Genomic DNA, 26,606 nt, shown 5'->3' on the forward strand with positions numbered 1-26,606 from the left:
GGCCGCAGGCTCCCGGGTACCTGAAGGTGCTGGAGCAGAGCGCAGTCTCGTCGTAGCTGGCCAGGGCGCTGGCGGCCTGATTGCCGGTGATCATGTCCTCCAGGGAGGCCTGCTGCAGCACATCGAAGCTGATGCCCACGCTGTCGGCCCCTTCCATGTCGTTGATGTGGTGGGACTGCAGGATGGTGTTGACAGCCAGGTTCTGCAGGTCCAGCTCCACGCACACTGCACGCAGAGAAACCGCTCCCTGTGCACCCTCGCTCTGCAGTCTGCAGCCCGGCCACAGCAAGCACGGGCTCAGACAACGCACTGCTCCACGCGGCAGCCAGGGCCGGCCGGCAAGACGGCCAATGAGCAGACGGCAGAGCCCACCCTCACTCGTCCCACAGCCACAGAGGCTCCCGCAGGCTCTGTTCCCACACCGGCACAGCCAAGCGTGAAGCACCCACTGCGGTGTTCCCGCCACCACGGAATGGCAAGAAATGGCAGAAGCACCAGCAGGCGGGGACCCCGTGGGCCTCAAGCACCCACCCGTGGAGTAGCAGCCCGGGCAGTTGATCTCCACGCTGGCCTGGTCATCGAACTCCATGATGAGGCGATTGTCATCAGCCTCCTTGCCGCCCAGGTCAGGGCGTGACGTAGGGGACAGCCAGAGCAGGTGGCTGTGGCGCTGGAGGTGGCGGGCAAAGAAGAGGTCGGAGCCGAAGGTGGAGATGTCCTCGGGCAGATTACCAATGGGAATGTGGAAGTACCTGCACGGGGGGCATGGGGTCAGCCCCAGGAAGTGGACAAGCAAACGGAGAAGAGGCCAGAGCACTGGAGCACAGAGAAAGCGCCTACGCTCCGCTCACCTGCTCATCTCGAAGGCCTGCGACAGACAGGTGTCCAGGTTGAGGTAGTGGCGGATCATGCGCCGGGCCCCAAGGCGCTGCCAGTCCAGGACGCTGTAGCTGATCCTATCGGCCACGTGGACAGGCACCAGCGGGAACTCCTCCAGGATGGGAACCTCGCCAGCCAGCCTCTTCAGCTCCCAGTTGGACTGAATGGCGATGAGTGTGGGCCCACGGCGCTCCTCCTGGACATTGGGGAAGAAAGTGGCTGGGGGGGTCCCAGGCTGGGGGAGAGGCGCGCACACACAGGCCCGACCGCACTCACCTTGTAGGCCAGCAGGAAGCGCTGGATGGCCCTGCAGATGGTCTTCATGTCAGTTTCAGCCCGAACTTCGAAAGTGTGTTTGGGGGGAGGCAGGAGCTCGGGACCCACTTTCTCCACCATGAGGCTGTGCTCGGCTGAGTACAGAGCGCCGAGGTTGGGCATTTGGTTGCTTCGCACCTAGACCGACAGAGGCCGCGTGAGGCCTCTCTGCAGGCGCGGGTGGCAGGACCCCCTCCGCCACAGGCACGGGCGGCAAAGGCTTGACCTCCCCTTGCCAGGAACCTACGGTGTCCAACACGAACACAGACGCTCTGCGCTGGGAGGGCACGAACAAGCCGAAGAGGGCTTTGTGGCCCTGCACGTGGTGGTACAGGTAGAGGTGGCGGATGCTGCCTGCAGGGAGGACACCGCCATCAGCCCGAGGCGTGCTGGAGGCCGGGCCAGGCCGGGGCAGCCGGCATGAGTCATACCTGGCTCCAGGTAGCTGAACTGGGCCAGAGAGCGCATCTCCAGGTGCTCAAGAGCAAAGGTTTCAGCCTCCCAGCCCGACAGGTGCCTCACCAGCTGCTTATTGACCACACACACACAGCCCAGCTGCACCAGCGCCCGGAACAGTAACGGGACCTAGACGGGGCGGGGGTGGTGCGGGCGAACAGGCAGCGTGAGGGCCGCCGTGTGTCTTCAGCAGACGCACTGCTGAAGTTCACGGTCTCAGAGGGGGGCCCACGGTTGTGCTTGCTAGCCTGTGCATCCCACATGCAGTCTGCCCTCCTCCACCCCACCCAGCTGGGTCCTTGCTCAGCTGAGCTGGGAGGATAGTAACCTGAGTCTCATACACGCCCTCAATGTCTGGGGCCGACAGCTCGGTGTTGATCTCGTTGATATGCTCCTGGTACATGTCCTCAGGCACCGAGTACTCATAGAGGTTGTAGACCACATTGGAGCGCGGGAGAGCACGGCTGACCTGGTGACGACAGGGCGATGAGCTCATCACGCAGCTAAGTGGTGATGTCCGTTCCAACACGACACGCATCACTGGAATAGTGCCACAGCCACTGAGTGAACCCGCTAGAGCCCATCTCTCCTTGTGAGGAAGATTGAAAGCTCGGCGGTGACTTCGAGCAGCAGCCTGGGGCTCCTGGGCAGCAGAGGAGCTCTCCGACGGCAAGGGCGGCAAGCGCGCCTGGTTTACCGTCCTGCTGTCTTCTGGGTTTAACCTGAGAGGAACCACCTCCTCCTGGTCAGAGCACTGGTCTGGGGGAGCCACAGAGTGTGGGGGAACCCTGCAGAGGGAGGCAGGAGATGGCACTGAACAGGAAACGATCCCCAAAAGATGTCCTCCTTTGAAGCTACCATGCCCACCGCATCCAAGGAAGCAACAGGAATTCCGGATCACCTGCCGTCTGCTGCCCTCTCTGGGTCCACACCCTGCTGACTCCTCTCCTCAGAGCCGAGCCTCACCTCCTCCAGGAAGCCTCTGCAATCTAGTTCCCAGTCAAGCACACACACATGACATCTCCTAAACTACACATCAGCTTGTGGGCGCCCAACCGAGAGATGAGCACGGACAGCCTCCCTAAAGGAGCTCTGGGTGGAACGAAGTCATGTGGCTGCCGTTTACGGGAAGCGTCCCAACAGGCTGACTCAAGGGCAGAACGGCCACCAGCAGTCACCGAGGGCTGAGGGAGGGGAGACGCAGCTACAGGTCTGGGAGTCTTCCGAGGGTCATAAAAACGTTTAAGGCAGGCTGTAGCAGAGGCTGCGTGACCGATACACACAAAAGCCACTGAAATGTACATTTTACATGAGTGAATCATGTGGCACATGAGGTCTATCTCAGCAAAGCTGTTTCCATCTGAAGAGCCCCGGACCGGTGTCCACCTAGTCCCTCCCCCGCGCCATGGACGTGAGACACAAGAGGAGGGCGCACCAGGACAGCACGGCAGCTGCACTCACGGAGCAGTCCACAGACACCATTCCGATTCTTACAGCACCCCAAGAAGGCTCTCGGGAGACAGAGGCCCCAGCACGCCTCACTAACGGTCACCTAGCTCACCTGGCTTTCTATCTGCAGAGCCCCTTCTTTATGGGGCCCCTCCGTTGGGGTAGAGACCACGTGAGAGGCCAAGCGGGCAGCAGACCACCAACACCTGCGGCCCCGTACCTTGCGATAGGAAGGCCCCTCCTCGGCTTTAGCCACCCGCTGGTTGACGTAGAACACGCGGGGGATGTTCAGCCTGATGCAGTGCAAGTCGCCACCAATGACCGCCCACAGCCGGAAGAGGCCCGCCTGGCTGGTTTCACCGATCTGAAAGGCAGGGAGCATAGAGCAACGTGCATCACCTTGTTGCGGGAAGCGCTCGCCAGCAAAGGCTCATCCTTCCCCTCCATGCCGGACCATCGGAGGGGCCCCAGGACCTTCCCACTAGCTGCGTTGCTGCCCTTGGAGGCATCCCACTCCCACCGATCGCGGTCCACACCTGCACGATCTGCCACGGAAGGTCCAAGATGCTGCGCGCGGTCCGGCGCAAGAAGCTCCCCAAGCCAGTGGCAGGCCTGTCCCGGATGGCCCCGGGCACAGGTTCGCCCTCCACCACCTCCAGACGCCGCCTCTTCCTGCGAGCCAGGCGCTGCCGGGCCTGCAGCTGCCACTTCTTCTTGTGGAAGCGAAGCCAGACAAGCCACTCTTCCTAGGACAGACGGTGCGATGGGTCAAAGAGGATGGAAGAAACGCAACCGAGGAGCACGGCGGTAAAACAGAAACCGCCCTCCTCAGCGACTATGTCACGTGGCTTCCAAGCCTGCGTATCTCTTCTAGGGACTAGACATCTCCTCCTGACCCCCTCAGAGATCAAGACCCATCCTGGGGTCCCCAAGCTGCTTAGCAGACTCCACGGGACACAGCGAGCCACAGCGCGGGCCCATCTGCTGTCCTTGCTTCCTCCTCCCCCGGCCACTCCGGGCTCCGAAGCTTCCTACCTGGGTGGTTCCGAGGGCCGGGGGCTGCCCCAAGATTTCCTGCCAGGGCACCGTCAGCTCCAGGTCCTGTGACTCCTCCTGGCTCTCCCAGAGGACACGCTTCCTCTTAGTGGCAACAGGAACCGCCAGGTGTGGTGGCTTCACCAGACCAAAATCCTCCATGTCGGGAGCACCAAGGCTCTGTGTGCCTTCTGGAGCCTGTGCCGTGCCCACCTGCAAAGACCCAAAGGAGACTTAAAATGCCACGATCTCTCCGATAATTCCACCTTGAGAATTATACCATATGTCAACTGAACAGTGTCAACTGAACGGGATAAAACACTGTACACCACAGTGTGCACTGACCAATCTATTTTCAATTTCAAAGAGTGAAGATAGAACAAAACATCACTCAAGCATGACTACGAAGTGAACACTTACATCTTTCCACGTTTGCTCCAAGGCTCTCCCCTTTTTGTAAGAAATAAAATACTGTGAAGCACAGGTCCCTTCTGTCTCCCTCCGGCCCCCAGTTCCCAGCACAGTGCCTGTCACTCCCCATACACGGTGTGCTTCTGCAGCATGCCCTCAAACGTGCACCCTCCCGTAAGATGCGGTGCTGGAGTCCCACGGCACACATCCCACGGCAACCTGCTCTTTCCACGCATTAAAATCTCAAAAATAAAGTAAATAAAAATAAAGTAAAATAAAATAAAGCCAGAAGATTCATCTATCTTGACAAAGATTTGTCTATTTCCTAAGTCTTTTCAAAGACTAAGGTTTGGGGATTTACTGTTTATTTCCCTCATTCCTGCTCTTGCCTTCACAACTTCTGTCTTTCTCCCTCCGCAGCTCAGTATGCTGCTATGACTCTTCAGTTGAAAGCTTATTCAATCTCCTACTTGTTTTTCTTTGCTAACATCTTTGCAAACAGACACCGTGCATGTAAGTGTTCTTTAGCTGCATACCACAAATTTTGATAGGATCAGTACTTTCTTTTTTTTTTTAAGATTTTATTTATTTGAAAGACAAAGATCACAAGTAGGCAGAGCGTCAGGCAGAAAGAGGAAGGGAAGCAGGCTCCCCTCCGAGCAGAGAGTCCGACACAAGGCTCAATCCCAGGACCCTGAGATCATGATCTGAGCCAAAGGCAGAGGCTTTAACCCACTGAGCCACCCAGGCGCCCCAAGGATCAGTACTCATTAAATATTTCTAATTCCCGGGACGCCTGGGTGGCTCAGTTGGTTAAGCCGCTGCCTTCGGCTCGGGTCATGATCCCAGGGTCCTGGGATGGAGTCCCGCATCGGGCTCCTTGCTCAGTGGGGAGCCTGTTTCCTCCTCTCTGCCTCTGCCTGCCGCTCTGTCTGCTTGTGTTCTCTCTCTCTCTCTGACAAATAAATAAATAAATAAAATCCTTAAAAAAAAAAAAAAAATTTCTAATTCCCGGGTCACCTGGGTGGCTCAGCCTTTAAGCATTTGCCTTCGACTCGGGTCATGATCTTAGGGTCCTAGGATCAAGTCCTGCAACGGGCTCCCACCATCCCCTGCTTGTGCTCCCTCTCTCGCCGTCTCTCTGACAAATAAATAGATAAAATCTTTAAAAATATTTTCAGCACTGGAGAATTTTCTTTTGGCTCTTCTGATTTTAGCTAAGCCCTTCATTACACCCTTCAGTATTTTTACGGTTTCTACAGGTTTTTATTTTCTGGTTTAGAAAACCAAAGTCTCTGGCACAGTGATTCACAGAGCCCCTGAGTCCAATTACCACCGTCACATAGAAGACAGTCCATCTCCCTAACGGACGGCTCAGGGCATCCGATTCCAGAAGACCCCCAGCGGAAAATAGAGAGTCAAATGCCAGGCACACCTTTTTACAAAGAAAAGAAACATCCGAGCCCCGTGAATGGCAGCAGCAGGGCCCCCACCATCCCGGGCGCACTACCTGTCTCCTGCCTTCAAGGATGAAGAGCTCACTGATCTTCTTCTGCTTGCAGACATCGTTCTTCTCCAGAAGTTTCTTATGCAGCCAGTCGGGGTGCTTGACACGTGGTACTGGGTTCTTCACCTACACAGAGGGGCATAGATCACCCATCCGACCGGCTAGCACACGCCAGGCCCAGAGTTCCGGGGCCACAGAGCCCCGTGGGGCCCTGTCTGCGCTGGCAGGCCTCACCTGCTGCAGAGCCGCAGGGATTGTGATGATCTTCTGGATGGCGCTCCCCAGACGCTCGATGTAGTAGTCCCAGTCCAGGATCTGGGCGGCGGGAAGGGGACAGCGACAGGGTGTGAGAGAGAAGAGCAGCAGTAGCGCTATAGTCACTCTACACCGAACGCTGTGCTGAATGCTTCCTGCGACTGCTTTACCCACCTTGAAATTCTGGGACAAAATGTACCCATTTCACAGAGAGGGAAACCCATTCCTCAGAGCACTTAAATGACTCCCAGGATCCCAGACTTAGCAGGTCTGAGCCAGCCCAAGAACGCTGCACCTGGGTCCAGGCCCTCCCTGGCACTGATCTTTCCTAGAGTGTAACAAGCTCCTTACCCCTTACGTATCAGGGGAGGACGACACGACCAAAGACTGCAGACAAAATGCTGACTCGAGTCAGGGACGCTCTGCTGTCGACGCTTCCTTCTAAACATCTCAGAGGAACAAAGTCAGTACTCACCGTCCGAATGTCGAAGTCTTGGAGGGAAGAGCTCTTAAGCCACTTCCGGAGGAAGTGCTTCCTCACTGTGGGCTCTGCCTGGAAAATGGCAAGCGGGATGGCCCTAGGTGAAGAGAGGCACAGAAGTCACCAACACAAGAATCAAATCGACTCCCGTCACAGTGTTCGCCAATGTCCAATTTCCACATGGAAATAAGGGCCTAGAACCTCATCTGTAACCGTGCTTTTACTTCAGGACGTCCCTTCGTATAAAGTACAGCTAATATGTAACGTTCATCAGATTAGCTACATGATGCACCGCTGTATTAAAATATCGTGGGCAAACGCATGCTCCACCCACCAGGCACCATTTGGCCTGTGTTGTTTGGCCATGGTTTACAGAGCTACATAAATCACATTCACGTGTGTACACGCGCTGAGACATTTGGAAGACGTCACTAATTGAGTAAGATACAGGAAGACTCCTGCTCTCCTGAAAGAACGAGCCGGCTTCAAATCACTACCAAGCAGCAGGGCAACCATCAACATCCTTTCACGGGAGGAAATATTTGTGAACATGAATATCATGAACGTGAAAACACTTAGAAAGAACACTACCAACACCAGTGCACACACCACCTAGTCCTCTCCAACTTCACGCCCTGCCATTTTCTGTGAGAGAAACTAGAAGGATAAAGTCCCGTGCAGCTCTCCCGACCGTCCTCATGTAGAGATGCACGAGATCCCTATTTGGGTGTTTACTGATCCCACGCAGGCTTCTCTACTGCTCCTGCCCTTACGTATCCGGAACGAGAAGAGCGGCGCCTGTGTTTGTCAGTGCGGTACGGACGGGAGCGTCCCACCGTGCAGGAGCAGGACCCCGCAATACAGCACACAGCCGCCATCCAATCACTCCTACGCCTACGCCGCCTTTCACTGCATAAAAACACACGTGCCCGTCTTCTGACTGAAGGACACTAGGGCCTTCCCAACATCCGCTCTTAAGCCCAAGGTGAACACGGGGGCAGTGAGGCAGGGCACATCCCCAAACGTGCTCCCTGTGAGCGGAATCAGCACCGTTCTGCTCTGGCTCTGCTCTGAAGTGACGGTCACCCACGTGCCTGTCTCCAGGCACGACAACTGCTATCGTCCCTCTTTCTTTCCAACCAGCAGACGCTTCTGAAACCCGCACTTCCTGATTACGGTGAGTTTAAACGTCCTTCCGTGCACTGGCCGTCACGCTCCTCACCTGCGAGCCGCCCGTTCTTACGTGGTGCCTGCTTTTCCTGTCCTCTTTCTCTTACCGATATAGAAGAATTCTTTACTTTACTCTGTACGTGATTTGTTTCATTTTTTTAAAGATTTTTTCATTTATTTATTTGACAGAGAGAAAGAGAGCACAAGCAGGCAGAACAGCAGAGGCAGAGGGCGAAGGAGACTCCCCACCGACCAGGGAGCCCAATGTGGGGCTCGATCCTAGGACTCTGGTGTCATGACCTGAGCCGAAGGCAGACGCTTCACTGACTGAGCCCCCACGTGCCCCATCCTGCCCTTTCCAAGGAAGCTCAGCTTGCTACGAAGGGACAGACATTCCACAACAGACTGGAGCTTCCAAGCCGAGCATCTGAGGCCTTAAGCTCAGGAACCCTCACCTCTCTGTGACGGGAGAGCCCTCGGGCTTCCGGGAGATGATGTAGCGGCAGCTCAGGCCCGCGTCCCTCACCATCTGGTCTCCCAGGAACTCAGCCAGGCGTTTGGCTGTGCTGATGGACGTGGACTTCTGCTCCCCATAATCTTCCAGCTTCCGAGACATGGAGCGGTTCTCCGAGATCAGCTCAAACAGCTCAGAGTCGGGCATGTTAGCCGCCTGAAGAGAGGCAATGGGCACAACGTGGCGCAGAAGGCAAGCAGCGCTCCCCCAGGCTCACCAGCAACAGCCCTCCCAGTCGCTTGACCTTCTCCAGCCGTGTGGCAGGGCTGTGTCACACCAGCGAACAGGAACACTTACAAATCCAAACGCAAAACCCTAACTGCCATGTCATTAAACTATGCAGAGGACATTAAGAAATGTTTTACTGAGCTATTAGTACCAAAGCTGGAGAAAAAGGGAAAAGACGGAACTGGCGATTTTTCTCCTGAAAGGAAGAGAAAATCAGGGAAAGGAGGAGCGAGGAGAGAGACAATGCAAGCTGGAGAGCCGTGGACTGAGTGCGGAGCCAAGGCATTCCTCAGCAATGAGAAGTCAGGGAGCAAACAGCCCTATGGGCTCCCACGCACATGTACCCCTGACCTCGCGCCCCCGACATCCTGTAAGATTTGTTTGGCTCCTGTTTTGCGTGTTTTTCTCTCTTGGTGCTTACTCTCATGTGTGGGTCAACACTACAGAATAAGACAACACGCCAAGCTACCACAGCCCACAGAGCCAAGGAAGGCAGAATAATGTTCCAGAATATTCCAGTATTCCTTAGACTCAGAAAGCCTCCTCTTAGCAAATACCACAAGAGAGGAGGGAAGAGCACCCATACAAAAGTGTTCAAGGAGACATTACAGCTGCGGAAACCACACACCTAACTGATACCCGACAGCAGCAGACAGTCGTGTGAGCTAAGTAGTGCAAACACGACGAGATACAGACCGAGAGGCAACAGCCAGAGAACGATGCCGTCCATGAGAAGGCACTGTTGAAGGGAAGCTGGTGCTGCTGTTTAAACCGCGGAAACCCCACACTCACTTACAGGGACTACAAAGATTGCGAGAAGCAAGGTTGACGTGACCACTAGTGCACTGTCCTACAGCTGCTTTTACTGCGCTGTTTGTTTTCTTCAAAGCGTTCCATCACTGGACACGGGGGCTCCCACTGACAGGGATTCCGGGAGGCACCGGAGCCTGGGGAGTCCCAGGGTCTTGTCAGAGTCAGCCCGGACCCACCCTGCTCTCCAGGAGCCCAGGGACAGGAGGGCCCTCTGCAGCCCAGGGAAGAGGAGGGTGGCCTTACCTTACTGTACAGCACATCCAGCCAGTAATCGGCCACCTTGGCGACAGAGCTGTACACTTCCTCTAGCGTGCTGCCCTTGAGGAAGGCCTCGAACACCGAGGACTGGAAGATCTTAATTAGCTGCAGCTCCCCTCGGCGTTTAATCTCGAAGCCCTTTAGCTCAGCCAGGGAGCCGTCCTCATTGAAGACCGCATACCTGGAATCATGGGCAAACACGGCAGTGAACGGGAGCCCGGGAGGCTGGCTGCGTGCCACTGGCCCTCCGTCCGACCCTCCCCTCTGGCCTCCCTCGGGCGGCAAACATCTCTCCACCCCGAGGTTCCTGCTTCTGACAGAATGACCAACGGCCTGCAGCCTATGGAACCAGAATCTAACAGGTGGGGAGCAGAGGGGCAGTATTATGTTTCCAAACTGAATCAAGAAGGTCAAAAAACTACTATTCCCATCTGGCCTCCTGGTCCACTTCCTGAATGGGTTAAGTCTCGTCTGTTCATTTTCTTCCCAAACACGAAGGCTACTGGATTCCTACCTCTTCTTCAGTTTCTTGCCTTCTTCCTTGGAGGCTGGAAGGATCATGGCAAGGTAGGGTCCATCAACCTCGAAAAAGATGCTGTTCTCTGAGCGGGTGACATAACTGAGCGAGGACGGCTCGGTCAGCTCCTGGTACTGGTCGTTGGTGAAGCCTTCCTGCAAAACGAGGGCAAAAGAGGGCTGCCTCACTCCCTACCCTTCTGGAAATGACAGCTGCCCTCTGCGGACTGGCTGCACCAGCAAACGGGGCTCTTCTGTGTAACAGACACCGCTCGGCCAGAGAAAGAGGTTAAGTTCTGACACCCGTCAGACGGGGATAAACCAGAACGCATCCTGCTAAGTCTAGAAGCTTATACAGCTTGTTTCCATGCACAGAATATTCTGGAAAAGGCAGAATTATCACTGCACAGAGAACAGACTGGGTGGCCAGAGTCTGCGGCTGATGATAAAGAAGCAGCTCTCGGGAACCGTTCTGTGCTGCTCTGTGGCAGTGGCAACGACTCTGGGGTCAAAACCCACAGAACTGCACTCCACGAAGAGTGAATTCTCAGCCAGGATCCTGGGCAATCCCGAGAGGGACCGCAGCCTGTTAGACACAAGCCCAGCTGCATTCTGTGCAGAGTCCCGCTGACGGGCCGACTTGTCACCCTGGCAAACCCTGTCCTGACGGGGTAGTACAGACCAAAGACAGAAACACTGCACACACGCGCTGTGCTGTCGCCGTAAGTTCACTGCACGTGACGGCACAGTCCCGAAGGCACTGTGCACACACACACTAGGGCCCGACGAATAAACACACTGAGAGTGAGTGACAGGCTCCTCACCACAGGAGGAAGACGTTACCAACGAGGAAAGGGGACGAGCCTGGGGCCGGACAGGTCAGCGTCGACTCATTCTCCGTTTTAAAGCGCACACATAGAGAAATCAATCCAGATGCGTGTGTGGGCAAGGAGGGTGTCAGGCATACACCTTCCTCCTGGCTCAGCCACCGAGAGAGCTAGAAGCGCGAACACCCAGCAGCAAGGAGGTCTGTACCTGACCGTGGTTTCTAACACTCTCTCCAGTAAAAACAACCTGGCTCCTTAGAGAAACGGTTAATTCCAGGGCTGGGACTGGGGAAACTCAAGATGAGGCTGGAGCACCTTACAGGATCAGGAAGTACGAAAGTGTTTGCTACAAAAAAAAAAAAAAAAAAAAAAAATCCCCAAACCACAGAACAGAGGCCTGCGTCAAGAATACATGGACAGGGGCGCCTGGGTGGCTCAGTGGGTTAAGCTCCTGCCTTCGGCTCAGATCATGATCTCAGGGTCCTGGGATTGAGCCCCGTGTCGGACTCTCTGCTCGGCGGGGAGCCTGCTTCCTCCTCTCTCTCTGCCTGCCTCTCTGCCTACTTGGGATCTCTGTCTGTCAAATAAATAAATAAAATCTTAAAAAAAAAAAAAAAAGAATGAATGCGTGGGCAAACGTGAAGGATCCCCCAGCAGCCAGAGGAAGAAGTGCAGTCCAGAACCCAGCAGGACACAACCAAGTGCGTCACTAAGCAGGGGTAAGTGGGCAAGGGTGATGATGCTTCCCTACAGAAGGATTCCAAGTAATCCACGCACCAGGAATGTGGGAGGGGAGAGCCACACAGAACCAGCAACAGACACTCAAACCAGCGAAGATCAGGGAGAGTCAGGACAGCTGTGTCATCTCAGCTATCTCCCCAGCGTGCACGCGCGGCTCCGGTAGTTTGAGCACACAGCCAGACCGCGTGACACTCCTCGCCGGGGGTGTGGGCTGCATGACCCCACGACGCGCTCCCGCAGAAGTGGGAAGGTGAGGGGGGGTGGGCGGAACAGGGGAGGGGAGGCCAGCAGGGCAGATCCTGACACCGGGCAGCAACAGGAGAAAACACAGGTCACACCTCCTCTGGGAGGCCTCATTCTAACGACAGAAACAACACACAAATCTGAAGGAGAGGCAGGCCGGGACTCCTTGAAGACAGGGAGCTGCCAGCCTGGAGGGGACTGAGCAGACAGGACCGGCACGTCAGCACGGGGCCTGGGCCCGGGAGATGCAGGAAATGCAAAGACTCCGGCTCGGTCACGGTGTAGTGTGAGCGTGAATGCCTTAGTTGCGAGCACTGCGCCCCAACTCACAGACGCTAACGTTAGAGGAAGCAGGCTGAAGGATACCTACAAACCTCCGTAAGTCTAACACTACTTCAAAATAAAAAGTTACCAGCATTAGAGGAAGACTCACTCCAGCGTGAGCACGGCACTCTCTGTACGGACCCTCGGGCTCTAGGGAAGCCTGAATGGCACAAGCAGGCTGGTCTCGTGTTCAGAAGGGAACACACAAGCATGAGAACCAACGCAGTCCCCCTCCCAATCCCCATCAGAGTTGGGGGTGGTGCCCAGGGAAGCAGGCCCTCCCTGGAGACCCAGGCTCACCTTGACCATGATGTTTAACATGGCCCCAGGGTAGGAAATGGTCAGCTTGGGCTTTTTTACACTGGTCGTCTTGATGACAAAGTTTTCAGGGAAGCTGTTGGGCAGGACGCACCATATTCCATCTGTGTCCAGCTCCAAGGGCCTCCTTCGGAGAAACAGAGAAACAAGGCCACATGGAGACCGGAACATGGCCTTCACGTAGGGAGAACCCGGTGTGAAGGTCCTTGCTGGCCGTGGACCCAGGAAACACAGTGCCCACCTGCTCACTCCCCACGCCGCCCGCCCGCCTTCCCCTCCAGGCTGTCCACTCCCGGCCGCCGACCGGAGTGCGGCACTCACCCAATCTGCTCAATCAGCTCCCGCGCCTGAGTGATGATGTTGGCTCCCGTGAAGCAGACGATGCCTGCCATCTCCATGGAGTACCAGCGAGCCCTGAGAAAGACAGTCACAGCCTGGGGGACCGATGGGGCTCCCTCAAAGGGTCACTGGAGGAGGTCAGGAAAGGGAAACCAAGAAGGGGACATCGAAGCGGGGCAGGAGAACCACGGAGGAACTGAGCTCAGGACTGGGGACAGTCCTCTGCCCTCCTTCTGGGCACAGGGCTGGGAGATGTAGCAGACCGCCATGGCAGCAGCTCCCTATCACCGGCCCAGGTGGCCTCACATGAGCCCTCTTCCACAGTCCCCAGCGCCATCTTGTGCCCTTGCCATCTCCCAGACCCCACACTCATCCTAACTTCTCAGGGAAAACACAAGCCCTCGGATGGCCTCGGCTTCCTGCCAGGCATCTGCCTTATTGCCTCTAAACCAGGGCTCAGTGGAAGGTGTCAGGCGACCCAAGGCCCGACGCTCCTGCCCCTAGGACTCCACTCTAGCCCAGCTTCCCACTCCTTCTCTGCCATCAAAAAAAACACAAAATAGAGGCACCTGGGTGGCTCGGTCAGTTAAATGTCCGATGTTTGGTTTTGGCTCAGGTCATGATCACAGGATCATGGGATCAAGGCCCACGTTGGGTTCCACGCTCAGCGGGAAGTGGCTTGGGAATCTCTCTCCCTCCCTCTGTCCCTTCCCCTCCCTCCCACTGCACACACACGTGAGCGCATGCACTCGCTCTCTGGAATAAATAAATAAATCTTTTTAAAAAAAGTAACAATAAGTGACTTTCACTCGAACTTAATCCCCAGTGCCCCATGTTTCTCCTTCTCCCAAGTTGCCATGCTGACCCTCCCCACAGGGACCCCTCCCCACAGGGACCCCTCCCCACAGTGCCCAGGCCTACATGACCCACTCCCCGCAAGGCTCTCACCCACCATTCAGATCCCACCTCGTCCCACGTGCATCACAAACAGTCGACCTTGGCTTTAAGGACCCCCCCCACCAACTCTTGGCCTTCCTGACTGCTCAGACAGCTTCACGCCCCGTATCTGCCATGCGGTGTGGCCCGGTGGCTGCCCGGACCCTCCCCACGGCCTCCGTCCCAGAAACACACTGGAAACTGCCAAGTCACCGTGCGCAGCCCAGGACAGGGAGACAACGTGTCTGCGGCCGCACCCTCCCCTCCCACCCCACCTCCTCCCCGGCCACGCCGTGGGGGCGCACCCTCTGCGCATGACGTAGCCGTAGAAGGAGTTGAGGATGCACTTGTGCGCCAGCTGCAGGGAGTCGTACAGGACCTCCATGTTCCTGCAGCGCTTAACCTCCGCCGCGTCGCCCAGCTCCATGGCCGCGGAGAGCTTCTTCTTCCACACCTGGAGGCCACACAGACACCGGTCACCTCCTCGGCTCTTCCAGCTCACGCTCCACGCAGTCAGTGGCCCAACGTTTTAAGAGTTTGAAAATTTCAAATCTATAGAAAACTTCAAAATCCAATACAACAGAAGCCCATAGCCGCAAGCAGTGAAACCACTGCTGGCCCTTGGCCCCGTTTCCTTTTTTTTTTTTTTAAGATTTTTTATTTATTTATTTGACACACAGAGAGAGTGTGTAGGCAGAGAGGCAGGCAAAGAGAGAGAGAGTAGGGGAAGCAGGCTCCCTGCTGAGCAGAGAGCCTGACGCGGGGCTCGATCCCAGGACCCTGAGATCATGACCTGAGCTGAAGGCGGAGGCTTTAACCCACTGAGCCACCCAGGCACCCCTTGGCCACGTTTCCTTATTCCGTTCTCTGTATGGGCACAGCCAGCAGAAAGGCACAGACATCAGGACCCGACCCCCCTGGAGACTCTAGCACACAATTCCTAGGAATAAAGACATTTTACACACCATAGCGCTATTACGGTAACCGAGAAACCTAACAAGGGTGTGGGACCCACACGTCCCTCCCAGGTCTGCACAACCCGCAACTCAGCAGCCAGGCCAGAACCACACCCTGGGCTCCCACGTGTCCCGATGAGCTGGTAACCCAGCACTGCCTGGTACAAGGCAGATGTCCTGAAAAGAGTTCTGGACACAAAGGAGCTTTTATTTCTTGTGAGACCAACAATGAGAAGACACTATAGCAACCCACTTGGACAACTCAGACTTGGGGCAACGTCAGCCTCCTGGGACAAAAGGCGGAACGCAGCAGTGAGCGAGAAAAACAAATGAACCCCAAGTCCGAGACCAGCAACAGAGGAAAGGGCTTCACGCCACCCAAGAGGCCCAGGGGCTCCCATTATCATCCTGTTATTCAGCGCGACCCTGACTTAATGCCATGGACAAGCTGAGTTACAGGTCTTCTCCAACAGAAGGCAGAAGCCGCTGACAGGCAGAGAGCAAAGTGCACACCAATGAAGACAAGATCTCAGGGTTACAACCGACTCACAAACCTACTGACGGACCAACACCTGCTTATCGGATCCCCAGCACGTGTTAGGAGAAGATAAACTCAATAAAGCGAACCAAGGACCTTACACTATTCTAAATAGTTGTAACAGAAATGTTGTCTTCGCCGTGGTGGTCATTACACAGCCACAGGATTTTGTCAAAATCCACAGAACTGCCACATGGAGGGTGACCAGCACGGATACTGGGGGCACCTGCACTCGCTCCTGCCCAAGCTGCACGTCTGTCCCTGCTCGCTAACGTGGATGCTGTCACAGTGGCCAAACAGCTGACGCTCCCTTTCTGCTTGAGAACGTCTCACCTTCACTCCCCTGGCTGATGCATCTCGGTGCCTAGATCAAACAGACAATATACACCTGGAACGAGTGAAAGGCTCTCCAGATTTTGAATGAGACGAGAAGCCATGGACTGCGAAGGCTGGGCCTGGGGGTGCCAAACCCCAGTCCCACCCAGTGCCAGCCAAGAGGGGCACATGGTGACACCTGGCCTTCACACCCACAGGCCGCACCTCCTGAGATGCTGAGCCCAAGAGACAAGGCTGGAGGACATCTCCCCCAGGACGAGGGTGAGATTACCCTGGCGGATTTGCTCTCCCTGCTTCACTGCGATGAAGCCAGTCTTCACCAGCAGGAACTGCACGGTGGGTTTCCGTGATGGGACTGGCTGTGCCGAGGCCGAGATGCCCCAGGATGAGGAGCCAGGCCTGTCTGTGTTAACCGGACTGAGGGTAATGAGCTACTCAAGAGGCCCCTAGTAAGAGCAACCGACAAAGAATCACGGGGGAGGCTGTAAATATTCCACTCAACTCCCCATCCCATGCGAGAACAACTGAGATATTCACCGAATGCCTACTATGCAGCAGCGACTATGTCAGCCTCCGAAGAACAAAGAATGAGACAGACGCACTCACCACACTTTGAGTCCCTGTGCAACGAGAGACACATAAACACAAAACTTCACAGTTACTTAACTGAAACAAAATGAGACGCTGCCGCAGCTCCTCCAAACACTGAAAATGGAATCCCCATAAGACCCAGCAATGCCACGGGGGCACACACTCTGAAGACCTGAAAGCAGGGACCTAAGGAGGTATTTGCACCTCCACATTCACAGCAGCCAAAACGGACGCGGCCTAGCACCGTGGCCAGAAGAATGAACAGAATGTGGGGCGTACACGCAGCGGGCTACCGCTCAGCCTCAGGAGGAAGGGACTTCGGACCCTGGCCTCAGCGTGGATGAAGCTTGGGGATGAAGCTGAGGGCAATGAGCCGGTCATTGTCAGACGCTGCGTGATCCCACCTCCCAGGGGGCTACAGAGGTTAAACCCCGAGACAGAAAGTAGGATGGGGGGGGTTACTGTTCCACGGGTGCAGTGTTAGTGCTGTCAGATGAAGAGTTCTGGAGAGCGATGGGGGAGGTCACACAACTGTGGGAATGTCCCCAGTGCCGCAGAAGTGGGTTGGGCTCTAGGTTATGTCTATCCTACCAGAAAAAAACCACCGGGGCACCTCGGTGGCTCAGTGGGTTAAAGCCTCTGCCTTCGGCTCAGGTCATGATCCCAGGGTCCTGGGATCGAGCCCCACATCGGACTCTCTGCTTGGCAAGGAGCCTGCTTCCTCTTCTCTCTCTGCCTGTCTCTGCCTACTTGTGATCTCTGTCAAATAAATAAATAAAATCGTTAAAAAAAATAAACCACAAAAAAAGGTAGTAACAGTAAAATGTGATAACAAGAGTCTATCCGGGGCGCCTGGGTGGCTCAGTGGGTTAAGCCGCTGCCTTCGGCTCAGGTCATGATCTCAGGGTCCTGGAATCGAGTCCCACATCGGGCTCTCTGCTCAGCGGGAAGCCTGCTTCCTTCTCTCTTTCTCTGCCTGCCTCTCTGCCTACTTGTAATCTCTCTGTCAAATGAATAAATAAAATCTTAAAACAAAAACAAAAACAAAAACAAAAACAAAAAAACAGGAGTCTATCCGAGCAGGGCCCTTACTGAGTCCGGGAGTGAAAGAAGGACTTTCAGAAGAAAGAACCCCATTCGCTCAAGTGTGAAATTACTGTTTGTTATGATCACGGAGGTGTGGCCGTGGAGCCTCCCAGAGCCTCCCCGATTAAGCCGTCCAGAAATCGGGCTCCCAGCCCTCCTGTCAGAGGCGGGAAACTAAATGCCACATGGTGCAGCCGGTTTCTGCCCCAGCTGCTCACCCCGCCCCCCGCCGGCAGGGGGACGCAGCTCAGTTCCAGGAAAATTTTATTTATAAAGATGGCCTGTCCAGCCATAGTGTGCTGACCTCTGCTCTAAATAAATCCTTTGAAAGCCATCATTGGGAAAATTTTCGAGGCCTCAGCCTTCAGTCCTTCAAAGCTAGAACAAATGTGCACTCATTACTTTGCAAACGCAAGAGCACCCCGAAGATGGGAGCCCCACATCCTCGGTGGGGAGGTCACCACTGTCCAGACAGCACCAAGCAAGGATTCTCATCTCAGAATCTAGACTCTGTTCGGACCTCACAAAGGGCAGACTCACCTTGTGGAGACCTTTGAACTCATAGCGCCTGTCTCGGAAGGCACGCACCGTGTCCACGTAGAAGGAGTTCTCCCGCTGGCAGATGGTGGTGAGGCGCTCCTCCACCCGGGTCACGTGGATCTTCTTGTACGCCTTCCGGCAGTAATCTGAGGTACCGGCGAGCGCAGGGGGGCGTGAGAGACTGCACAGTGGGTGCCAGCCCTCCTGGGCAGAGCCCGAGAAAGCCAAGAACAACAGACACCAACGAGTGCAGCTTTCTAGCCTGGCACAAAGGAGCAGAGGCATCCAGAAGATGCGTGCTGGTTTATCCTATTATAGGGCAGCCCCAGGGTGACCGGGCCAAACTCCCCAAGAGCCCAGGAAGGAGAGTTCATCTTCTGAAGGAGAAATAAAGAAAGGCTGCAGGAAGAAGAGGTTCACAGTGATCCCTCCTAGTGCAACATCCAGTCTAACGGACCGCAGGCTGGGACGCCCCCGCACTGCCCAACAGAGGCCCAAGTCGGGGGAGGAGCCGCGTCCAGCAGCCGCTCACCTGCGAGCCTCCGCTTCTCGTATTTGGCCTGCTCCTCGCGGGACAACTCGTGAAAGGCCCGCGCTGGGCCCTCTGCAGTCAAGGGAGGGAACTTCTCTGACTCCAGCTGGTGCTGGATCCGATGGTACTCGCTGCGGCTGGCTGGCACTAGGAGGGTGACAGAGGAGAGTCCGTGCCTGGGACCTGCGCGCCTGCTTGCCGCCCGGCCACCCTGCCGCTGCTCTGGGGCCACACTCACTGAACTCGCCCCTCCACTGCCAGGCCATCTTCCGCTGGCAGTCTGCTCCCGGCTTGTTGAAGTCACAGGCAGCACAGGTGGCCTCGTCCACCACGGCAGAGGGCTGCGGCGGGGCAAGAGGGGGTCAGTTAGGGCCTGTGCAGAAAGAGCTTGACTCTGACAGGGGAATCTGTCTCACCTGCAGGCGGTTTGTCAGGATGATGTTGGGGTACATGGCCCCCACGTCCAGGTGATAGATAAGGGGACACTCTATTCTGTTTGGAACATCTTTCAGGGAGGTGAGCTTGGTCTTAATCTGATCACACACCTAGGAGAAAGAACAAAACAGTGACAACCAAGATGAAAACTGTAGTGTATGGACGGTCACAAAATGAGCACCATGGATCCCAGAAGGATGGCAGATGATGGTCACCAACACGTGGAGGTACGGGAGCCTCGTAAGACAGAGCCCTGAGGAGGACAGCATCTCGGGGCACTGCAGCCGCTACCCCAGGGGACCTGTTGGGGCTGGGAGAACTGTGGAAGACCGTCTGCGACCTTGCACGACAGGGCTGTGTGCAGCGAGTGAGGGACTGGGCTTGAGTATCAACAGCCCTCTTCCTGGGGGCCGTCCACAGCTGCAAAGTGAGGGCATGGAGCACCCCAGCCTCAGCAACTCCTCACCCGACAGATGACAAGGCTCAAGGGATTAGCGGGGCTCCAGCAGAGGTCCCCACAGCCCGAACGCTATGCTCTGAGCCCCCATGCTAGCCGGTCTCCAGTATTACTCCACGGGCTGGTCCCTCCAGTCTGTAGTCTGGGAGCCCTCCGGCCAAGGAACCACATGACAAGGGACCCCAGGCCAGAAACTGCATCAAAGTACTGACAGCATTGACAGGCCACCTGAGAGTCCTGGCTGAGCATAAGTTCACATTCCAAACTGCCGAGTGCAGAGGAGTACCCCCATGACCCCCACGACCGAGAGCAGACTCGGGAGGAGGAGGCCCCGAGAGACAAGAGAATACATCTCCTAGAGCAAACGCGGGAAAACGAGCATGAATAAAAACACTGGAGACCAAAACTCTAAAACAAAAGAGACCAGTTTAAAAAAAAAAGAAAAAAGCACATCAGGAAAAAAACCCAACAGAGCCTTCAGAAATGGAAATATGGTCCTAAAAAAAGTCACTGCAGGGGCACCTGGGTGGCTCAGTGGGTTAAAGCCTCTGTCTTCGGCTCAGGTCATGATTCCAGGGTCCTGGGATCGAGCCCCGCATTGGGCTCTCTGCTCAGCAGGGAGTCTGCTTCCCCCTGTCTCTCTGCCTGCCTCTCTGCCTACTTGTGATCTCTGTCTGTCAAATAAATAAATAAAATCTTTAAAAAAAAAAGAAGAAGAAGTCACTGCAATCATGTAAGGCTAACGCGAACTGGCTCCTGATGGGCACGTATTGCCATCCATTCCCCAAAATGTAACACTGAGTTAAATCAGAGCACAGACAGGGACTTCACTGAAAAGTTCATTCTGCACAAAACATACACAACACCAAGGAACACAACCCCCAAATTTGAGAACAAGCACATCCACAAGTTAATCTAGTAACTCAGCAAACCTCTGTGAGGGACCAGATAAAAAATACTTCAGGTTTTGTGGAGACACATTCTGTCACATGTTCTTCTGTGTGTGTGTGTGTGTGTGTGTGTGTGTGTATACACAGCATCTTAAAAACCGTAAAAACCATTCTTGGGCTGCTGGCTGCATGGGTGTCGTGGGCCACAGTTTGCCCACCGCTGCTTTAGTCCATCAGGAGTGAACGGAAACACAGGTAAACACACAAAACTAGCCAGGAGAATAGCCACCTTTTTTATGAAATATGTTAAATTCGATAGTCATATGAGAAAAATCAATTGAATGCAAAGTTGCCCTTAGTATTAAAAAGCTCTTTAAAGCCCTCCAAAGGGGCACCTGGGTGGCTCAGTGGGTTAAGCAACTGCATTCGGCTTGGGGCACGAACCTGGAGTCCCAGGATTGAGTCTTGCATCGGACTCCCTGCTTGGCAGAAAGTCTGCTTCTCCCTCCGACCTCTCCCCTCCCGTGCTCGCTCTCTCTCAAATAAATAAATAAAATCTTTAAAAAAATAATAACAAAAATATAAAAAAACTAAAAGTAAACTAAAACCCTCCAAAGAAGCCAAGACAAAAAACACACCAGAAACTGTAAGAAACCATGACTAAAAGGAGCATTACCTATTGTACAGAACAGGACGTACTAGAAGCGGTAATACCTTCTGTTCCTAACTGAATTCTAGGCAAATGAATCATGAGGAGAACAGTCCCTCCATCTTCCATTCTGAAATGCTAATAGTGAGGGAGAAGGGAAGAAGGCAAAGTTCCCAGAGGACACGCCCCACACCACCATGACCCCAGCTGGAACCTCCCGTCAGCATCATGGGGACAGGATGGCTCCTTAGAAACAAAGCAATAAGCCTGTTACCCTTTTCCTAAGGACCCCGGGCTGCCCTTTAGAACATTCTGGAGATAGCGCGTGAGCCACACTCCCCATCCTCCAGGAGCCCCGAGTCTGGAGGCCTCTGCTCAGCACAGCTTGGTTTCATTCACGTTGCCCCTTCTCCAACTTCAGAGTGGTGTCTGTTTCCTCTGAGGCGCCAACTCACATCTGGTTTCGGGCCTGGATGCGCCTCACAGCTCGTCCTCTGAGAGCCCAAGGCATACGGCAGCCGGAGCGGACAACAGCTGCACGGCACTTCCCAGCGGGCAGACGACGCAAACATTCTCACTTGAATTCTGCCTAGTGCGTCTGTTACGAGATGTTTCTTGAAATCAACCCTAGAAGTGGCAGAAACTCCAAACCGCGAGTCGCTCAACAAGCCACAGTGCTGAGCCCTGCAGGCCCGGGGCACGGTCAGTGGTGCTTTCTAAGCGTTACGTAACGGAGTTACACTTGCTGCGTTCTACTCTGTCACGGTAGGAACGGACTCCGCACTTTGAAAGTTCCTCAGCCACACAACGCAAGAAGCAACGGCTCCCCGCTGCCTACAAAGTCAAGTCCAAACGATCTGGGCTCCCGACCCAGCACTGCCCACTGGCCCAAACCCGCCCAGCACAATGTTCCAAGAATCAGGTCAAGAGCCCTCCGCCTCCTGGGGACACTCTCCTACCTCCCTTGGTTGGGTCATTCACTGCGACCACAACACTGCCCTGTCCCTCCCCCAAGCAGACCATTACCTGTGTCCTCCATCTCAGGGACCAAGTACCAGCACCCAGCAGGGGCGCACCAAACACACTACAGAAAGAAGCCAGTCTCCAAGGCAGGGCACATGATGACGGCTTCTCCTGGCCCCGTGGAGCGTTTGTTACCTCTTGGAAGTTGGTGACCTCCTCCATGGGCACCTTTTCCTCTTCCTCGATGGCATGACGCATGGTCTTCTCCACCCGCTGCAGCAGGAAGTCAAAGGCAGCAGGATTCTAGCACAAATGACCGAGAGGACATGAGTGAGACGGGAAATACCGTTGCACCCACCAATCTACCTCAGGCAGGACGGGACACTGCAGAGAACACCCCAGAGTTGCTGAGCGCCCGCCCCACAGCGCCTTCGTCAAGGGCAGGCCAAACAGAGGAGGTCTGATGAGGGGGCCACAAAGGAAGAGAGCGGTCAGGGCTTGACTGGAGCCCTCGCCACTTCTGGGTCCCACCAAGCATTCGGCAGGAAGACCAGGGAGTGTCTCACCATCCTGAACCGGCAGGGGATGTCACTGCGAAACACGCCTGACTCGAGGGCCTCCACGTGGCCACCCACATAGGTCTCAGCGTCTAGCACGTGACCGTCATCCGTCAGCTTGTTGAACTCCTGCTCCTGCTTGTTGGGGAAGATGATGTTGGCGTGGAAGGCTTGCACCATCAATAAGGCCTCACACAGCGTCCCGGAGCCCTTCCGCAGAACCTACGGGGAAACCAGGCTTCAGACCACAACCATATCGGCACCAGCGCCCTCGGACAGCGTGCAGAGAACGGCACTGACCTCGTCGGGCTCCATGGGGATGATGGTGCAGAGGGCAAATATAAAGGGATGGACGTACTTCATGTACAGGTAGTACGTGGCCACCGCGTCTGACACCGAGTACGTGGCCAGAGTCTGAGGAGAGAACATCAGAGAGTAAGAGCCATGAGGAGCCCCGGAGGCACCGCGGCAAGCGCAAGGGGGCACAGTGAGGAGACGCACGTGCCTGGGGCTGCTCGGTGGCCATCCGGCACATGTCCTCGGGGTCCAGCTCCACAGGGTCATAGCCCAGCTTGGCCTTGGCAGCCGCCTTGAGGTTGTGGCTGCCCACAGGAAGGTAACTGTCCCTCTTCACCCACCTGAGAACAAGAACCAGAGCACAGTCAGCGAGGACTCCGAGACGAAGCCCAAGAACCGGGAGAGGTGGCAAAGCTGGATGCACCCCAGACAGTCCTAACGGACCCCAAAGATCTCCTCCGAGACCCCACAGGGAGCAGACACCCACAAAGCCTTTCACCCGGATCCGGTCAACCTCGCAGATGAGCCCACAAACGTGAGGAAAGGCGAGCGTCGGTCCTCCAAGCCCCACGGCCTTCCCCTCCTCCCTAACAGGAAAGACAAAGGTGAGCGGGCAGGAACCTGCACCCTCAGCCTCCCTCCCGCCCTCCAGCTTGTCCTGTGGGTGCTTCTACTTTGCGCTGCTCTCCCCCTCCCTCAGACCCTATTTCTGAACTCCTATTCTCTCCTTACACGGTCCCTTCCACGTGGAAACTGGAAGCACCCTGTGCCCCTCACCCCGTGCCCGTCTCCATGTCCTCCCATCTCAGTCCCATGGCCAACACAGTGTCCCTGGCAGCCACAGCCCCTCATGACTGCAACTTGCCTCAGCTCCCTCAGCCTCTGCACTCCTCACTCCTGCCACCCTCCTCCCCAGAAATGCCCCGTCACCTCCCAGTACTGCCACCTCCTCTCAGAGCCCCCACCTGTCCTTTTACCTCTGTCACCCTGCCCCATGTGAAGGGGTTCCCAGGCCTGCTGCTACCTGGAAGCTGAGCCCTGCTCCCCCAGAGGCCTGCCCCAAACCCTGAGCACCAACATTCCCTGTGCCTCATGTGGCCCTGCCCCCCGTTCATGGATCCCCCAATCCACCCCTCTCCAATCCTGTCCTCATTACGACTCGGCCTACCCATTCCAACCCACGCACCATGACACCGGGGCTACAGAGAAAACAGACCAAGTGTGTCAATGGCTCCCCAGAACTCACCTCCCCACAGGGTCCAGGAGGCCCACAAGACCTCCTTTCTCTCCAGCCTTGCCTCAGCACTCTGAGCCCCCTTGAATGCCTCTCTCCAGGCTGGACACCCCTGGTGCAGCACCCCCACCTTTGTGGAGGACTCCCACAGCACCAAGGCCTCACCCACCTGGCCCTTCTGCCCTGGCTTCCCCACCAGGTCTGACGCTAACGTGGTTGGTGGTAGAAGGAATAACGAGCCCACGTGAAAGACAGCACATCCCCAGACCTAGCCAGAGCCACACCCACTGTCCCGAAGGCAATGGGAGCTACTTCTCAGAAGCCACCCTCCCCCGTCAGAGGGAGGGGGACAGGACCAGTACGCGCAAGAAGGAGCTCCGGACCCCCGTCCCAGAAAGCCCTCCTGCAGCAGCGCAGTGAGCTGCCGGGCCTACCTGAGACAGTCCATGTGGATGCACTGGGACGCCTTGTACTCCCCCTGGCTGTCCTTCTGGAACCCGATCTCCTGGTACATGTTCAGTCCGTGGACCGCTGCTCTGGCCTCCACAAACGGCCTAGGGATGAGGGCAGACAGATGGGCACATGGGCAGTCATCCTTTAGTTCCCTCAGAGACAGGAGACTGCCCCCAGCAGACCCCCAAGCAGACCCAGGAACCCCCACACCCACTTCTCCTCAAACAGTGCGAGGTGCCTCTCGGGCCACTAAGCAGGCCCTCCTACCCCTCCTCCTCTCGCACTTTCTTCCCGTCTCGATCATTTGTAACTGAGCACATTTACACCGCTGTACAACACCCCCTCCCAAACACATTTTAGTGACCCACAAGCAAGACGTCACACTTACCAGTCAAAAAAGTCCCCGTTGTAGGTGACCATGATGGTGGGTTTGGTCTCCTGGACATGTTCAAACCATCTCTGGAGTAGATGAACCTAAATCCAATGATTCTCGGCTGTCAGAGGATTGCTGCTTCTCTTTGAGCCGTTACCTAACACCCCTCCTGAAGGTCAGGAAGCGGTCACCGTGTCATTCCCGCAGCCGCCCCTGCCTCCAGTGTGGACGGGGACCCCACTAAACACCCTGCACGGGCGCCACCACGCTGGCTACGTGCGCACCGAGTCTGCCTCCTCCCGTTCCGCCTCAGATACCAGCAGTTTCCCGAAGGACGCCTCTTTTTTCCCTTTAAAGATTTTATTTTTACACAAAAGAAAACAGAGAAGAACTAGAGAGAGAACACGAATGGGGGGACAGAGGGAGAGGGAGAAGCAGGCTCCCCACTGCACTGGGAGCCCAACATAGGGCTCGACCCCCGGACCCTGGAATCAGGACCTGAGCCGAAGGCAGACGCGTAACGACTGAGCCCCCGGATGCCCCACCAAGGGAACCTCTTTACCTCATCGGGTTCATTGAAGACACAAAAAGGTCCTTCATACTCTGGTTTGGGGGTGAACTCGAAATCTTCAACATCCTCTGAAACGATCTCCCTGTTGGTGATGAGGTAGCCCTGGGAAGTGCGTGAGCCACCGGCATGGGTTAGGACACACACAGCCAAAACACACTCCTCATTCTTGGCCCAGAAGCTCCTGCTACAGGAGTTTGCAGCAACGGGAAGTCACCCCGGCTCGCCCAGGAAGAGCCCTGAGTGCCTCAAGCGTCTATTGGAAGGACCATGGCTTGTTTGTTCACTTTCCAGGACTCGACTCACTCATTTTTTCACCCAAAATATACTAAGCACAGGGGGATGCTGCTCTGATTTAGGGACTAGACAAGGTTCCTGCTCCTGTGAAACGTACATCCCGAAAGGTACCACTTACCTGACCATCAATCATATAGGAAACCATCATAATCTGGTCAGTCTCAGCATCGGGAAACTTGAGGGGCAGTTTGGTGGTCTCAATGTCAAATGCCAAAACCACAGGGTCCTGCAGGGACACGATGTCTCATTAAATTGGACAGAAAGCAAGCCAAGCTCTAGAGATCCCAAACGTCTTCACAACACCTGCCACCTCTACCCCCGCCTCCAGCTGCTAAAGGAGTCAAGCTGCCACAGGGAGAGGTTCCAGAAGAAGTGAGACCAGCATTTTGGGGTTGACTGAGCTGTATCAAGAATGCCACGATTCACTGGTGGTATAAAAATTTAAACACATACAAGTGCTTAGAGCATGAGAGGAAAATCCTAAAATTATAGAACACCTGAGTCTCGACATGCTTAAAAATGCATGACCTTATTTTGACCTTTGTGACAAGCCAGAGAGGGCTTCGTGGTACAGAGATAACATCTCTGCTTTGGATATGAGAAAACAGCAATACAGAATTGCCCAAGAACACAGAGCATCCCTGAACCAAGGCCTTCCGGTCATGAATCCATTTTCAACACACCACGTCGCTCTCAGCAGCCCAAAATGGAAGTCAGCGCTTTCCCTCAAATGTTCAGATCCAGCCCAGCTCAAACATGGACATCACACGGTGATACATAAGCACAAAGTGAAAATTATGCTTGGTCAGAAACAGGCGTCTGGGGGGCTCAGTAGTTAA

At 55.5% G+C, this 26,606-nt stretch overlaps 1 protein-coding gene across 1 annotated transcript in view; it reads right to left on the bottom strand.

Moving 5' to 3' along the window:
• The window catches only part of POLE (DNA polymerase epsilon, catalytic subunit), a 44,575-nt gene that overhangs the window by 12,180 nt on the left and 5,789 nt on the right, over positions 1-26,606 (bottom strand). The window contains exons 9-39 of the mRNA XM_032849194.1: positions 25,886-25,993; positions 25,465-25,575; positions 24,918-25,003; positions 24,511-24,630; positions 23,051-23,183; positions 22,846-22,959; positions 22,555-22,767; positions 22,184-22,291; positions 19,011-19,139; positions 18,833-18,935; positions 18,595-18,741; positions 18,063-18,208; positions 14,321-14,469; positions 13,062-13,154; positions 12,723-12,867; positions 10,286-10,443; positions 9,757-9,952; positions 8,414-8,628; positions 6,783-6,885; positions 6,287-6,367; positions 6,056-6,178; positions 4,135-4,347; positions 3,636-3,845; positions 3,320-3,463; positions 1,979-2,119; positions 1,626-1,779; positions 1,442-1,548; positions 1,156-1,332; positions 852-1,075; positions 532-752; positions 21-225 (exon numbers count right to left, since the gene is read on the bottom strand). Of these exons, the coding sequence (XP_032705085.1) occupies positions 21-225; positions 532-752; positions 852-1,075; positions 1,156-1,332; positions 1,442-1,548; positions 1,626-1,779; positions 1,979-2,119; positions 3,320-3,463; positions 3,636-3,845; positions 4,135-4,347; positions 6,056-6,178; positions 6,287-6,367; positions 6,783-6,885; positions 8,414-8,628; positions 9,757-9,952; positions 10,286-10,443; positions 12,723-12,867; positions 13,062-13,154; positions 14,321-14,469; positions 18,063-18,208; positions 18,595-18,741; positions 18,833-18,935; positions 19,011-19,139; positions 22,184-22,291; positions 22,555-22,767; positions 22,846-22,959; positions 23,051-23,183; positions 24,511-24,630; positions 24,918-25,003; positions 25,465-25,575; positions 25,886-25,993 (4,577 nt within the window). The remainder of the gene's footprint in view (positions 1-20; positions 226-531; positions 753-851; positions 1,076-1,155; positions 1,333-1,441; positions 1,549-1,625; positions 1,780-1,978; positions 2,120-3,319; positions 3,464-3,635; positions 3,846-4,134; positions 4,348-6,055; positions 6,179-6,286; positions 6,368-6,782; positions 6,886-8,413; positions 8,629-9,756; positions 9,953-10,285; positions 10,444-12,722; positions 12,868-13,061; positions 13,155-14,320; positions 14,470-18,062; positions 18,209-18,594; positions 18,742-18,832; positions 18,936-19,010; positions 19,140-22,183; positions 22,292-22,554; positions 22,768-22,845; positions 22,960-23,050; positions 23,184-24,510; positions 24,631-24,917; positions 25,004-25,464; positions 25,576-25,885; positions 25,994-26,606) is intronic.

Source organism: Lontra canadensis, unplaced genomic scaffold, assembly GCF_010015895.1.
Source record: "Lontra canadensis isolate GAN:19392208 unplaced genomic scaffold, GSC_riverotter_1.0 scaffold220, whole genome shotgun sequence".
In the NCBI taxonomy this organism is placed as follows: Eukaryota; Metazoa; Chordata; class Mammalia; order Carnivora; family Mustelidae; genus Lontra; species Lontra canadensis.